Source organism: Mytilus edulis, chromosome 2, assembly GCF_963676685.1.
Source record: "Mytilus edulis chromosome 2, xbMytEdul2.2, whole genome shotgun sequence".
Taxonomy (NCBI): Eukaryota; Metazoa; Mollusca; class Bivalvia; order Mytilida; family Mytilidae; genus Mytilus; species Mytilus edulis.
In genome coordinates this window covers 46,104,377-46,117,494 of record NC_092345.1, presented here as the reverse complement: position 1 = coordinate 46,117,494, position 13,118 = coordinate 46,104,377, and the positions used below count along the sequence as shown (strand labels likewise).

Sequence of the window (13,118 nt, the reverse complement as noted above, 5' to 3'; positions counted from 1 at the left end):
ATCTCACAATCATTAAAATCACTTATGTGAAGAATGTTAAATGACAGACATTTCAAACATTGATTTAAAATATGAATCAAATATTTAATCAAATCCTAAAATAAATACCATGCGTGTATTACATGTAACCATACCGATGTCCGTTTCAATGCTAAAAAAGGGAAGAAGATGTGGTATGATTGCCAATGAGACAACTCTCCACAAGAGACCAAAATGACAAAGAAATTAACATCTATAAAGACCCTTGTTAATGAGACGTCTTGTTCATTTTAATTAGGTATGAACTAAATTAGACACTTTTCAATATAATAACTTTCAATTTGAAATTGATTTCAGTCATGAGGAAAATGGTATACCTTTAATTGAAAGGTAATCTATAAAATAAATCTTTGCTCTAATTGAACTGCATGTCACATGATTTGTTTAAAGTCGTTATGTCTAAAGATTCGTTTATCTATTCTCACCTGTTCCTTAAGGCATCACGGACCCGCTGTTCTAAAATTTCTTAACGTAGTCCTATAAGTCTAAGCGCGGTTCTTTATTTTTGGTTCGTGGTACTGTAATTTTCAGTCAAAAAATGTTATCCGGTAGATGAGGTTAACCTGTTGTGAATTGGATTTAATCGATTAATTAGCACTTGTTACTGGATGATATTGTGTTTTTAATTTAATTAACAAAGATAGGATATACCATCTGTCAATAACTTTTAGTCGACAGTGTCAAAGTGACAATGTCCTGGTATTCATGTATTCTGAAATATGAAGAGTGAGAGTCATACTCAAAGTTGCCTGGAAAATAAACCCCATAACCTTTCAAAAATAAAATCCGTTAAACTGTCAGTTATACTTACCCCGCATCAAAGGAACATTTACTGTCAAATTCCCGATTTTACTAAAATTCTCATATTTAATTTACGATTTATGAAATTGTTTTAGCTATATATTTACATGAATTTGAAGAAAATATATAATTTTGATACTCAACATAGACTTACATTAACAAAAGGATCAAATATTGCATTTTGGTATAATCTCCATATACGAAAACAGCAATTTATCTGATATGAGTGGATACGTTTTCAATTGACCAACCTCGATTAATAATAACTCTGCCGGATTGAAAAACTCTGTGTCTTAAATTTAATCCCTTTTAGAGAAACTAACATTGTCGGGGAGGGGGTATGAGTTTAATATGTTTTTCAAATGTAAATATAACGTTTATTTGAAAACAAATTGAATATCAAACATAAAATTATAATGCTGTATTTACCATTAAGTTGTACATGCTGTTGAATGATTCCCGATCGCAATAATCAGAATGTTACACAAATAATAATATATAACGAACGGGAACGTAGTACCAGGAACCAGGATGTCTTTGCTGCTGCTGTATACTCTTAGTAGATATAGGAAGATGTGGTGTGAGTGCCAATGAGACAACTCGATCTCCATCCAAATAACAATTTATAAAAGTAAACCATTATAATAGGTCAACGTAAGGCCTTCAACACATACAAAAGTGCCTGGAATACCTTCCACTGAAATTGCCCTCTTTAGTATTATTAGTAACATTTTTATTGATTTAGTGCGATTGTATTTGCTGATCTACCGCTCATATATGAACTAAATAATTAAAATGTTATTAATTTTAAAAACACTTTCAATTCCTAGCTGAATTCAATAATGAACATTTTCAATGTTTTCTAAGGTTCAATTGAAACTTAAATCTATACATAAAAAAAAAAATCTGCTTTGATGGAAATGAAATTCCTGTCACACGATTCAACTTCGTTAAAGGTTGTTATCTAATAGATTCATTTTGACTGCAATAGAATACACTGAAGATATACTAATTTCAGTTTATCGAATTGATTAAAATCTATTGGTGTCAATATTCATTATCAAATTAAATGTCCATGGTTTAAGACAGTCATGGAAATTTATGAAATCGCTTTAAAATTGAGTTTCCTTTTTCAAAATACGAAGTTTGCTGTAGGAAAATATCAAACGCGTAAGGAATCCTTCCGAGTAGATAAAAATAAGGAAATAAGTTCAACGGATCTCGAAGTTATAGGGAGTATGTCTAAAAGCCAATGTGCAACATTTTGTGCGAAAAACAGTGATTATTGCTGTGAGATAACTTATGTAACATTGAGCGGAGAGTGTAAACTGGAACCCTCTGGATGCTGTCATACGGACTTGAGCACCGTTTCTGGTTCAGACCTTCTTCAAACCAGTCGTAAATTTAGCGGTAAGTCAAGCATGTGCTGTATTATCTTTCGTAAACAGATAAACTGTTCTTAATGACTTATTCTCATATACATGCATGTTTTAACCATGGTAAATCCTTTAAGATCTACACGTGAAGCAACTACAAATAATACCACTTAAAATCTTTAATTTACTACTACAAAATCTCGACATTTTGGGTATGTGACTGAAAAGGTATTAGTTTATCTACAGTATAGACTTGCTTTACAGTATTCGCAATAGTCATCTGATGAAATCCCCCAGTGAGTAAGTGGACAGATTTCTCTACATGCTATTTTTTTCCTAGATGGCTTACTATCTGACTTTTCCGTGATGATTTCGAAGTAGAGCAGATATCGCTAATCACTGATGAAACTTTATTGTTTGTCTGGATTTGTATCGGGGCCTATACTTGATACTTGTTATCTATCCTAAGTTTTTAAATAAACATGAAGGGTTATGTCTGTATCTTTGTCTATCATTGATCATTCCTTGTTCATTTCATTACATCTGAAGCAAATGTGGGGTTATATAGTAATGATCACTTTGTCAGTCTACTGCCACCTGTTATCTGAAAACCATCCTTAAATCTTGAAAGAAATCTTCCCAAGCCTTCAAAAGCTGTAAGAGTTACCGGTCACCGCCATCCCACTCTAACATGCAATAAATTTGCGTTGGACAAATAATGTCTTTGATTTTTGTAGTTTATCATGTATGGTCACTTTGGATGCATTTAGATGTAAATTTGCAGTACTGCATGTCTAGCATTATAGGGAAATAAGTACTGAGTAGTATTAAGTTTCCCCGGCTTTAGGTTGACCTTGCGTGTTCAAGGCAGGTGAAGGAAGTCAACTTTGATGCGCTGTGTTGGCTGTAAGGTTAATATACAAATTTACATCTAACTGCATATTTTCATTTATTTATGAATGACAGCATTGTGTTTATTTGCCATATGAATTTTGAAACACGTTGAAATACGTTCTGAAGAAAACTTTGGGAAGGCTAAATTTTCATTTTGTTTTTTGTTAAATGACGGGGTGGCATGGTTACCTCAAACAAGCTCTGTTCGAAGATGTTCTTGCTACCATTTGATTCCAAATTTTGAAACATGATAACAATTTAAAAGTACTTATTTGAAAAGTGGTCAATTTACACAATGTCAATATTGTCGCCTATGAAAAATAGATACTATATCCCTATAAATTACAAGTTAGAAATGTAGGGTTGTGTGCAGGGTTTCCGCTGGCGGTCGCCATTTTCGCAATTTGCGAAAAAATAATAATTGTGGCGATAAAAATTCGTCATTTGCGAAAGAATTTGGCGAAAGAAATATATAAAACGATTTATTTTCCTCCATCTTGTTAATTTACTTTAAATTTTTCTCCGAGTTTCTCGGACTTTACCCGATCAGACAATACTCGGAATTCACCTTGACCTCAACTTGTGTGCTATATTTAAATTACTCAAATCGTGATTTTGTATGATCATGGAGGAATTGAACTCATTTGAGAAACACGTGTAAATTAATATTATGTAATGTTTGTTCATTCGTGTAATTATATGTGTGCATTCGCAACTTTTATGGTGGAGACTCTGTATACTGTTTTTCAATTTTGATTCATTTATTGTGCATACGATTTTATTCGTTACCGTTTTGAAGACACATTTTGCTGAGTGTGCTCCAATGATGAAGGAAAATATATAAATTATATAAAAAAGTAGAAAGTAATACGCATTACCCCATCACGATAGAGTATTGGCGGAAAGTACATCTTGAAATCATTCTGTTTTCCGATCTTACCCCCAAAAAACTCATAATGAATTAACATCAGGGAGAATAACTAAAAAGCAAAATCACAAAAATACTGATCTCCAAGGAAAATTAAAAACGGAAAGTCCTTAATCAAATGGCAACATCAAAAGCTCAATCATACCAAACGAATGGATAACAACTGTCATATTCCTAACTTAATTGATACAGGCATTTTGTTACGCAGTAAATGATGGAATTAACTTTGTTATCTAAACCTCTCACTTGTATGACAGTTGCATAAAATTCCATTATATTGATCGACATTCAATTTGATGTGCGAACAAAACAAATCAGAAAAAATAGGTATAAATGTCAAAAATACGGGTACAGCGGTCAACATTGTGATTAAATCTCCATCACTACAAAAACAAACAAATATGTAACAAAGAAACACAAAATGTATATAAACAAATCATCCAAAATGAAAGAAAATAATTCAAACATTTGCCATAGCTCAATTACACAATGACGGGATGTTTAAGTACAGAGCCACGTCATATATAAAAGGAAACACAAAAATGCGTATAGACAAAGCACATTAGTAAATATGAAAGACAAGTCACAGAAGTGTGCCTTCTAAGTCTATCTTTAGGGTAGAGGGCCAATTGAAGTAATACTAGGCCACAATTGGTCTTTTCTTATTGTTTGACCATTTGTTTTCTATTTTGTAAACCTTATTAACACTCTTGTATAATTACTAATATAATATCATAAAGTATAGTAATTATAAATATATTCGATTTCAAAGTTGTTTTATTTATTTCTACGATTGTATGTCATTGTTTTTGCAAAAAATTGTAAATTGCTGCCTAACTGATACTTGAAACGTTTAAGAGCTGACTTTTTTGATGTGTCGTGTAATTTGTTTTGGTTTTGTTGTTGTTTTTTGGTGTGTGTTTTTCTTTTTTTTGGGGGGGGGGGATATGTTTCTAGGGAGAGTTGCTGCTGCTCTTGTCCAATTATGATATTGCACATTCAGATACCTTTTAATTGTTATATATATACTGTAAAATTTTATAGGTATTTTTTTTGTGCATTTTAGTTTGCTGTAACGTTAATCCTTTTTATAATACCATTCAACCGCATAACTTATGTTTTTCAGACTATACTTATACATTGTCTGTTACAAATGGTGGAACTTTTGGGGATTGGACATACCAAGAATTTTGTACGAAAGGTCATTATGCAATTGGTTACAAAATGAAAGTATGTATATTTTTCGTTGGCTTCTATATAATACGGGTTTTGGTCGACGTAAAAAGAAAGAACACACTACATGGTGTGGTGGAACGGACGGTTTTATTTATAGATAAACAAATTATATGAATATATATTAACGTTGAGAAGTTTAAAAGCGGAAAACAAATGATTAACCTTTCTTTTTATTTTGGCAGGAGGAATGAAGGGTTGGATCTATGTAGTCCGCGCTATTTTTTCGTTTTATTCTTTGGGTAGTTTTACAGCAGCTTCTAAAACCAATTTCGATAAAACAGAGGAAACCAAGCATTCATATCACTTAAAGTTTATTTAAATCCATTTATTTTTTTTCAAAAATTGAAGCTTAGTAATTTTAAAAAACAAATACACCATGAAAAATATATAATGAAATGATCAATAAAGGGTGAGGCGACATAGAGGTTTAACAGAAGACTGGCTCACTTCTTTGTGTTATCACAAGGATATGTTTATTGAGATGATATATGATTCCTAGCTGGTTTCGTGATATATGAATTGGATACGGTTGCCCGTGTACATAGTTGACCTTTTTCATCACCAATCTAGATCTAAATCTCCTCAAATCGCCTCAAATCAACTATTATATATTCATGATATTTCTTCCATCTGCCTTGATATGCTGCAAGATTGATGAGAATTAGAAAATATGGATACATGTATATCCGTACGTTAAATCAGCATATCCTATACATGTAAGCATACATATTATTATTAGTTACACAGTGTGCTAGTGAAATAATACGATATATATATATATATAGATCTAACATTGTTGGGTTGATGTTTAGACGAGTTATATATATATATATATATATATATATATATATATATATATATATATATATATATATATATATATATTTACGGGTCAATAAATTCCATATGGGATGAGAGAGTGTATAGAAGGTAAAAAAATAATTGCTCCTTATTTCTTTATTACTTACAGATTGAACCGCCACATGCAGATAGTTCAGAATTGAATGCTATCGAAATAATCTGTGGTAGTAGAGGAGGTGTTCGTTGTGGTGATACAGCAAGTTCTGGTCAGCAGGTATGGGGAGTCTGGACTGTGGAAGCACTTTGTCCAGCCAAAACATTGATGGTTGCATTCTCTCTACAAGTACACCAGTATAATGTAAGCTGTTTATGTTTAACAATATTTTGAATTTGTTATATATTTTCTTGACTAAAACTATCTAAATGTGCCTAAATGTATTAATAAGATTAACTTACCAAGACGCTATCTGATTCCGTAAAAGAATAATTATCAATGATACAAAGAACGCGTGTTTTTCGTGCAACATATATACGATTTTACTTTGAGTATTGTAGTGGTGGTTTTTTTTTAAGATAGACGGTTGTATTTTTTTAGCCCCCTTTTCCCCTTTCCCCTTTTATGGGCATGTTGCCAGAATACATTTTTTGAGGGTACAACAATATTTTATAAAAGTTTTAGTCAGCATGCCACAAATGCATTGAAAACTTGAAATCTCAGGATTAAACTATAAAAAAAATAGGTGTCGTTATGTACATGTAATTCTTTTTAAATTTTTTCAAAGCACAGACGGGTTATTATGTTAGATATGATAGGTCAATGTCTGTTGTTTTGGACTTTTGTTCATTTGACTATACCCAATTCAATCGGTCTGTGATTTCTTTACTTTCAGTGTACTTTAACAAAAAGCATGTTCGTTCATAACCCCCGATTCTTAAATTGAAGTTTTAAAAGACATTGACTTAGAAGTCTTTACAGAAGAATTAATAGTTATTGCATTTGTAGCAATCAAGGAATTGATCTATATAAATTTCAAATGCAGCAGTATTATCTGTTTATCAATTTGCTTTAAGATGTGTCTCTTAATTACAAAAAATCATCAAAAAAAGAAATAACTAGAACAAAGAATCGTCTGACAATTAAGTTTGATAGACAGTGGAGATCACTTCTAACCCTTTAATCAAGTCTGTCAGAATCTGTTTGGAGAACTGTTCACAGACAGCATGTAGAACTGTCATCTTGTCACATCTAATACAGTTCTAGCTAGATCAGTTCTAACCTGGAACTTATTTAGTCAAATCTTCCTAGAGCGGATCATGACAGTTCTACCCTAGAACAGTTTTATACATTTCTACATAGAACTGACCAAATCTCAGTTCTACGACTAGAACAGTTTTACGGCTATAACCATTCTACGACTAGAACAGTTCTACGATTAGGGCTGAATTGGTCAGTATGGCTAGAATTGATTTAGTCAGTTCTATCCATAGAACAGTTTTAAGAACTCTTTGTCGTAAATATAAATATTTCAAAAGTACATAATATATATTTAAAAATTCTCATCATAGCACTGGTTTAACATTTTTCGTTACGGAAAATGTCCAGTGACGTCATTTATAACTGTTCTACAGTCTTGACAGGTTTGGTCAGTTCTACGACTAGAACAGTTTTAGGCAGATCTGCTGACAGTTCTACGGTTAGACCTGATTTGGTCAGTTCTGCTGAAAGTTCTACCTAGAACTGATTTGGTTAGCTCTACCTAGAACTGGTTCTGACCGTTCTACTTGGAACAGTTGTAGGGTAGAGTAGAACTGTTCTATGACAGATTATTCAGACAGTTATAATGAGAGGTTAGAAGTGATCTCCACTATACTGTCGATATTTACATTCCGTGCACTTAAAGGTTTTTCGTATTATTTTACGATTTCGTAAGCAAGGACAAAAAAACATGGTTCGTAACTCCCGATTGTTAAATTGACATTTTAAAAGACATTGACCTAAAAGTCTTGACAGAAGTATTAGTAGTTATTGCATTTGTAGCAGCCAAGAAATTGATTCGTATAGATTTCAAATGTTTATTAATTTCCTTTGAGATGTGTCTCTTAATTAAAAAAATTCCTCATCTAAAGAAATAACTAGAATAAAGAATTGTCTGACAATTGAATTTGAAATACTGTCGATTTTTACATTCCGCGCACTTTTTGTAAATAAAAGGTGTTCCATATTATTTCAAGATTTCATTATCAAGACATGAGACAATAAATTTCATTTGCTAATAATACTAGGTCTTATTATCCAAATCGGTTGATAGATTGTTGTATGAATTTACAAAAAACTACGGGGTAATCATGTCAAATTGGAATTAATTTTTATGCCCCACCTACGATAGTAGAGGGGCATTATGTTTTCTGGTCTGTGCCTCCGTTCGTTCGTTCGTTCGTTCGTCCGTTCGTCCGTCTGTGCGTCCATTCGCTTCAGGTTATAGTTTTTGGTCAAGGTAGTTTTTGAAGAAGTTGAAGTCCAATCAACTTGAAACTTAGTAAACATGTTCCCCATGATATGATCTTTCTAATTTTAATGCCAAATTATAGTTTTGACCCCAATTTCATGGTCCACTGAACATAGAAAATGATAGTGTGAAGTTCAGGTTAAAGTTTTTGGTCAAGGTAGTTTTTGGTGAAGTTAAAGTTACATCAACTTGAAACTTAGTACACATGTTCCCTATGATATGATCTTTCTAATTTTAATTCCAAATTAAAGTTTTGACCCCAATTTCACGGTCCACTGAACATAGAAAATGATAGTGCTCGTGGGGCATTCGTGTACTATGGACACATTCTTGTTTCTAGAAGTTTCAGAAAAGAAATATTGAGCAATCCCTCACAACACCTTCTTTCATTTACAGTATCCGCCATGTGACTTGCTAGCATATATTGCTTGATCATTATTGAAATCGTTACAATCTCTGTCTATCTCTAATTGCTTTCAAGATAATTGACAGAATTGCTAAAATTTGGAGGAAAAAAAACTCGTCAATAAAGAACATGATTTTTATTCATATCCTTTCATGTAGGATAAGAAGATTGGAATTCTTTGTTGTTTGGTGATTATAAAAATTTTGACATATAATACACGTAACGTAATAGGTTTAAAATTATCAGAGATACCAGGCTTAATATATTGACAGCCAGAAGCGTAATCCATCTACCAAAGAATCATAAGTAACGCTCAAATCGAAAAATTCAAATTTCAAATCAAGTACGAAAAGGACCCAAAATTCGAAAATTTTTGTGAAATGCTGCTGATGTAATCTATTCGTGATGTAGAAAATTCTTAGCTTTTTGAACATATTAAGTTTTGTAAACTCAATTTATCAGTTGATTTATAAATATGACCATGTCAAGGGTATTTCTTTTGGGTTGGATTTGTATCCATTTATGTCCTCATCCACTTTCTTACATTTTTTTCCTGCATTTGTTTTACCTTCAATAGACCATTAGTCTCATAAATTTTATGCAAATCGACAAATACAATTTAACGAAATCGATATTTTGAAACATTAAAAGTGATTAATGATAAGAATTTCAAGAAGTATTTTTTTCTCATTAAATTGAACGCTTTTATCTTAAAATTGGTAAGTATCTAGCAATTTATAATCATGTTCCATTGAGAGAATAAAATAAATTGAATTAAAAATACCTTCGATTGCAGTATCATTTTTACTGAGGATTTTTACTCAGCACGTGTAGTGGGCTAATTTTGATTTACGTTAAAAAAATGTTTATTACGACATGTCTGTAACATATCAATATGAATTTATATTTTTTGCCCTTATTTTCATGGGAGCGACTACAGCAGGATATAAATTGTTTGATAAATTTCCAAAATCAATTTTCAAAAGTATAACGAGATCTAAAGCTTCCAAAATAATCGTTGTAATGGTAAAATATGTATCTTATGAAAATACAAAAGTGTGTTTGATTTTAGTTTCTTGTTTGTTTTAATTAGGAATTGTGATTTTTTTCAATAAAGGCAACATGAGAAAGATAGAAAATATTTGCTGTGAAAATGACACCATAGAAGAATTGTAACAGCGTTATACTACTGTTGCCTTTTATACGTTAGTTTTAAATAATATGTTCGGAAGTGCTGCTACAAGGCCTTCTAAATCTTTTGTAGGTATTTTCCACTTCTTCGTGATGATACAACTGTCTGATATGCAAGGGGTGCAATGGGGGATAGTGTGATGATAGCATTCCTGATTGATAATTTATTTTCATCTATTGCCTTCTTTATAAAATCATGAATATGTGTTCCTTATCAAAAATTTATACACCTGATTCAGATAACATTGTGATATTATTAATTAAATAATAAATTAACTTTCAAATTGTCTAGAATTTTGCAATGAACTATATAGCTTGGGGAATTGTCTATATAAATTGAAAATGATTAGTATTAATCGATCAATTTGAAGGATTGGAAAATAAAGGATTTTTGCATTTAGTCTCGGTCATCATAGCATCTAATTCGTATGGTTCTAACAGTAGTCTAGCTTATTTCGTCACTGTTTGGTAGATTATAAATGTGCCAGAAAGTAAGTCGAGGCCTTTCAGTATGCAGTATTTTTCTATGAAAATTACCAATTGATGTACCCTAAAACTTGTGACCATCTAATTCCAAAGTAAAGCCTCGGCTCATACAGAACAGCAAGCTTAAAAGGGCCCCAAAATTACAAGTGTAAAACAGTTCAATCAGGAAAAACCACGACTTTCAGTGTATTAAACAGACCGTACTGTCTAATTGCTTATAGCTTCGTCATTTGACCACTGGTAGATAGTTGTCTCATTGGCACTCATACATCTTCTTATATTTATATTTATTACCTTTGATACTTCATTTTACAGGATTGATGCATCGATATGTGTTTTTGTTGTTAATCAGCTTTAAATCATAACTAGCTTTATTTTCTTTAGGGTGAAAGTGATAACACAGGTGCCAATTACGTCAAATTTAAATGCAGGTATTTTAAAGATGGTGGCAGCGACTCCGACCTGAGCTATACTCCTGGATATGGACCATATGGTACTTATGGTGAATGGAGTGACGCATGTCCAGATAACAGTGCAATATGTGGGATTCAAACCAAAATCCAATCTTACCAGGGAGGAGGTGCCGACGATACAGCACTTAATGATGTTAAATTCTTTTGTTGTGAATAAAGCACTACCGTCACTATAGCAATATGTACAATAATTAAATATTTTTAACCTCTTGGAATGTCGTAAAAAAATAAGAATGATTAATATGACTATCTAATTGTGAATCTTAAAACATACTAGTAATATTGGAATACTACCCGCTTTTCATGCACGGATATAACTTCCGAGAACATACGGATTGTCGTCTCGAAGTCGATCGCAAGTATCCGTAAATAAATCGTCACAACACGCAGAAGCTCTTTAAGATCCACGAAAGGAGAGGCACATTAATTGACATATCTTCATGCGACTTTCCACGGATTAACATTTTCACACAGGTTCTGAATAGGATTCTGAAGGATGCAGATTTTCAACAAAGACACTATCAAATAAGCTCCAAAGATTAATAAATATAATATCAGCATCTACGACTGATAATATCATCCAATGCTGTGAAGAATATTTTATTACAATGAGGTACTTGCACAACGTCTTAACTTCTCTTCATTAACAACTAACCAAATAAATGTGTGTACTTCTCCTCTACCTGTCTTGTATATAATCTGATTCAATGTATCTAACAATTGAAAAGTCGCCTTTCCAAGGCTGAAACCATGCCGTAAAGTTTTTTTAAATTGTCATACTTAACCAAACCATACTCTATTTTGGCTAGGTCCTCAATTGCATTCATCTTCTGCTACTAAAACCTAGAAGCTTTCAGTACTTTCTGAACATCTATTCTAGTTTCGTTGTCCCTACTGATCTCGTCAGCCCCGTCTAAGCCATCGTTTAAATACATGATAACTTTCAAACCTGAATTTTAAAAATATTTAACTATACACTTCAAAACTTTGTTGAATATGTAACTAGCTGTAGACATACCAAATATTAAAACATTAAATACATAATATTTTTTTTCATAGATTTTGACAAAAGCAAAACGAAAGTATGTCTTGAAAGGTTCGAATATTTCTACATGTTGATAAGCCGGTCTTAAATCGTAGGTGATTTCACTTCTTACAAAAAAAAACATTTGACTGGCTACGCTAGCATCTTTAAATATTTAAATCTGAATTTGTGAAGATATGGATTAATGTGTCTACAATCTTAATCAAATCTTAATTTGAAAAGATATTATATATCCATGTTCTATGATTTCAATAACTAACTCATTAGCGCATATAATTTTTCGCCGATAATGAACTGAACTTCTTAATTAATTTACAGGTGAATGACATAGAGCTATAACGTTTTCTTTACAAACGTTAAGAGATAAATCATTAGTAAATAAGTTAGTAATTATCTTATCACACTTTTTTTTCTGCAATTACCAACCCTGTGTATAATGGTCTGACCTTACATGTCTTGATAAACCACATTCATAACTATTTCCGGATCGATTCATCACTGGAATGATAACTGTAATATTTTGATTGACTGAGCTGAATAGAGTAGATTATGGGTCACTGTGAGGAGTTGTACGTGTCTGAAAATTTTTTCGTTCTTTTTTCCCTCGTTGTTTTTACTGATATTCTGCGTGTATCGTCATCCGAATCATCTGCTAGAATGTGCGTTTCATACTCGGTAACTGTTCTCCATCCGTTCAGACTGATCCGTGACCCATATCATTTGTTTGTCGATGAACAAGAATGTTCAAACCTTCATCAATTTTACTCATTGCACCCGCTTGCATTTCTGTTAGTAGACTTTTGGTCTCTTTCATCTTGTTGATAATTTGTGTTTCGACCTTGGACTGCTCTTTCGTTTGAAGACGTATTATTCGGACATCATCTGTTGGATTTTTTACGTCTGAGTGTCTGAAAATGTTGAGTGTCTGCGGTTAG

At 32.2% G+C, this 13,118-nt stretch overlaps 1 protein-coding gene across 1 annotated transcript; it reads left to right on the top strand.

Moving 5' to 3' along the window:
• The first annotated feature begins 1,810 nt into the window (after window positions 1-1,810).
• On the top strand, window positions 1,811-11,818 carry LOC139512266 (vitelline membrane outer layer protein 1 homolog). The gene is made up of 4 exons (XM_071299764.1): window positions 1,811-2,250; window positions 5,165-5,268; window positions 6,245-6,433; window positions 11,050-11,818. Exons 1-4 carry the CDS (start codon window positions 1,932-1,934, stop codon window positions 11,293-11,295), a joined length of 858 nt encoding a protein of 285 aa, XP_071155865.1. The 5' UTR covers window positions 1,811-1,931; the 3' UTR covers window positions 11,296-11,818.
• Window positions 11,819-13,118: the final 1,300 nt, after the last annotated feature.

Excerpts from the sequence above, each read along its gene's own strand:
- LOC139512266 (XM_071299764.1), top strand. The coding sequence starts at position 1,932 with ATGGAAATTTATGAAATCGCTTTAAAATTGAGTTTCCTTTTTCAAAAT. Across the intron at positions 5,269-6,244 it reads CAATTGGTTACAAAATGAAA|ATTGAACCGCCACATGCAGA; the intron begins GTATGTATATTT and ends TATTACTTACAG. Across the intron at positions 6,434-11,049 it reads TACAAGTACACCAGTATAAT|GGTGAAAGTGATAACACAGG; the intron begins GTAAGCTGTTTA and ends TATTTTCTTTAG.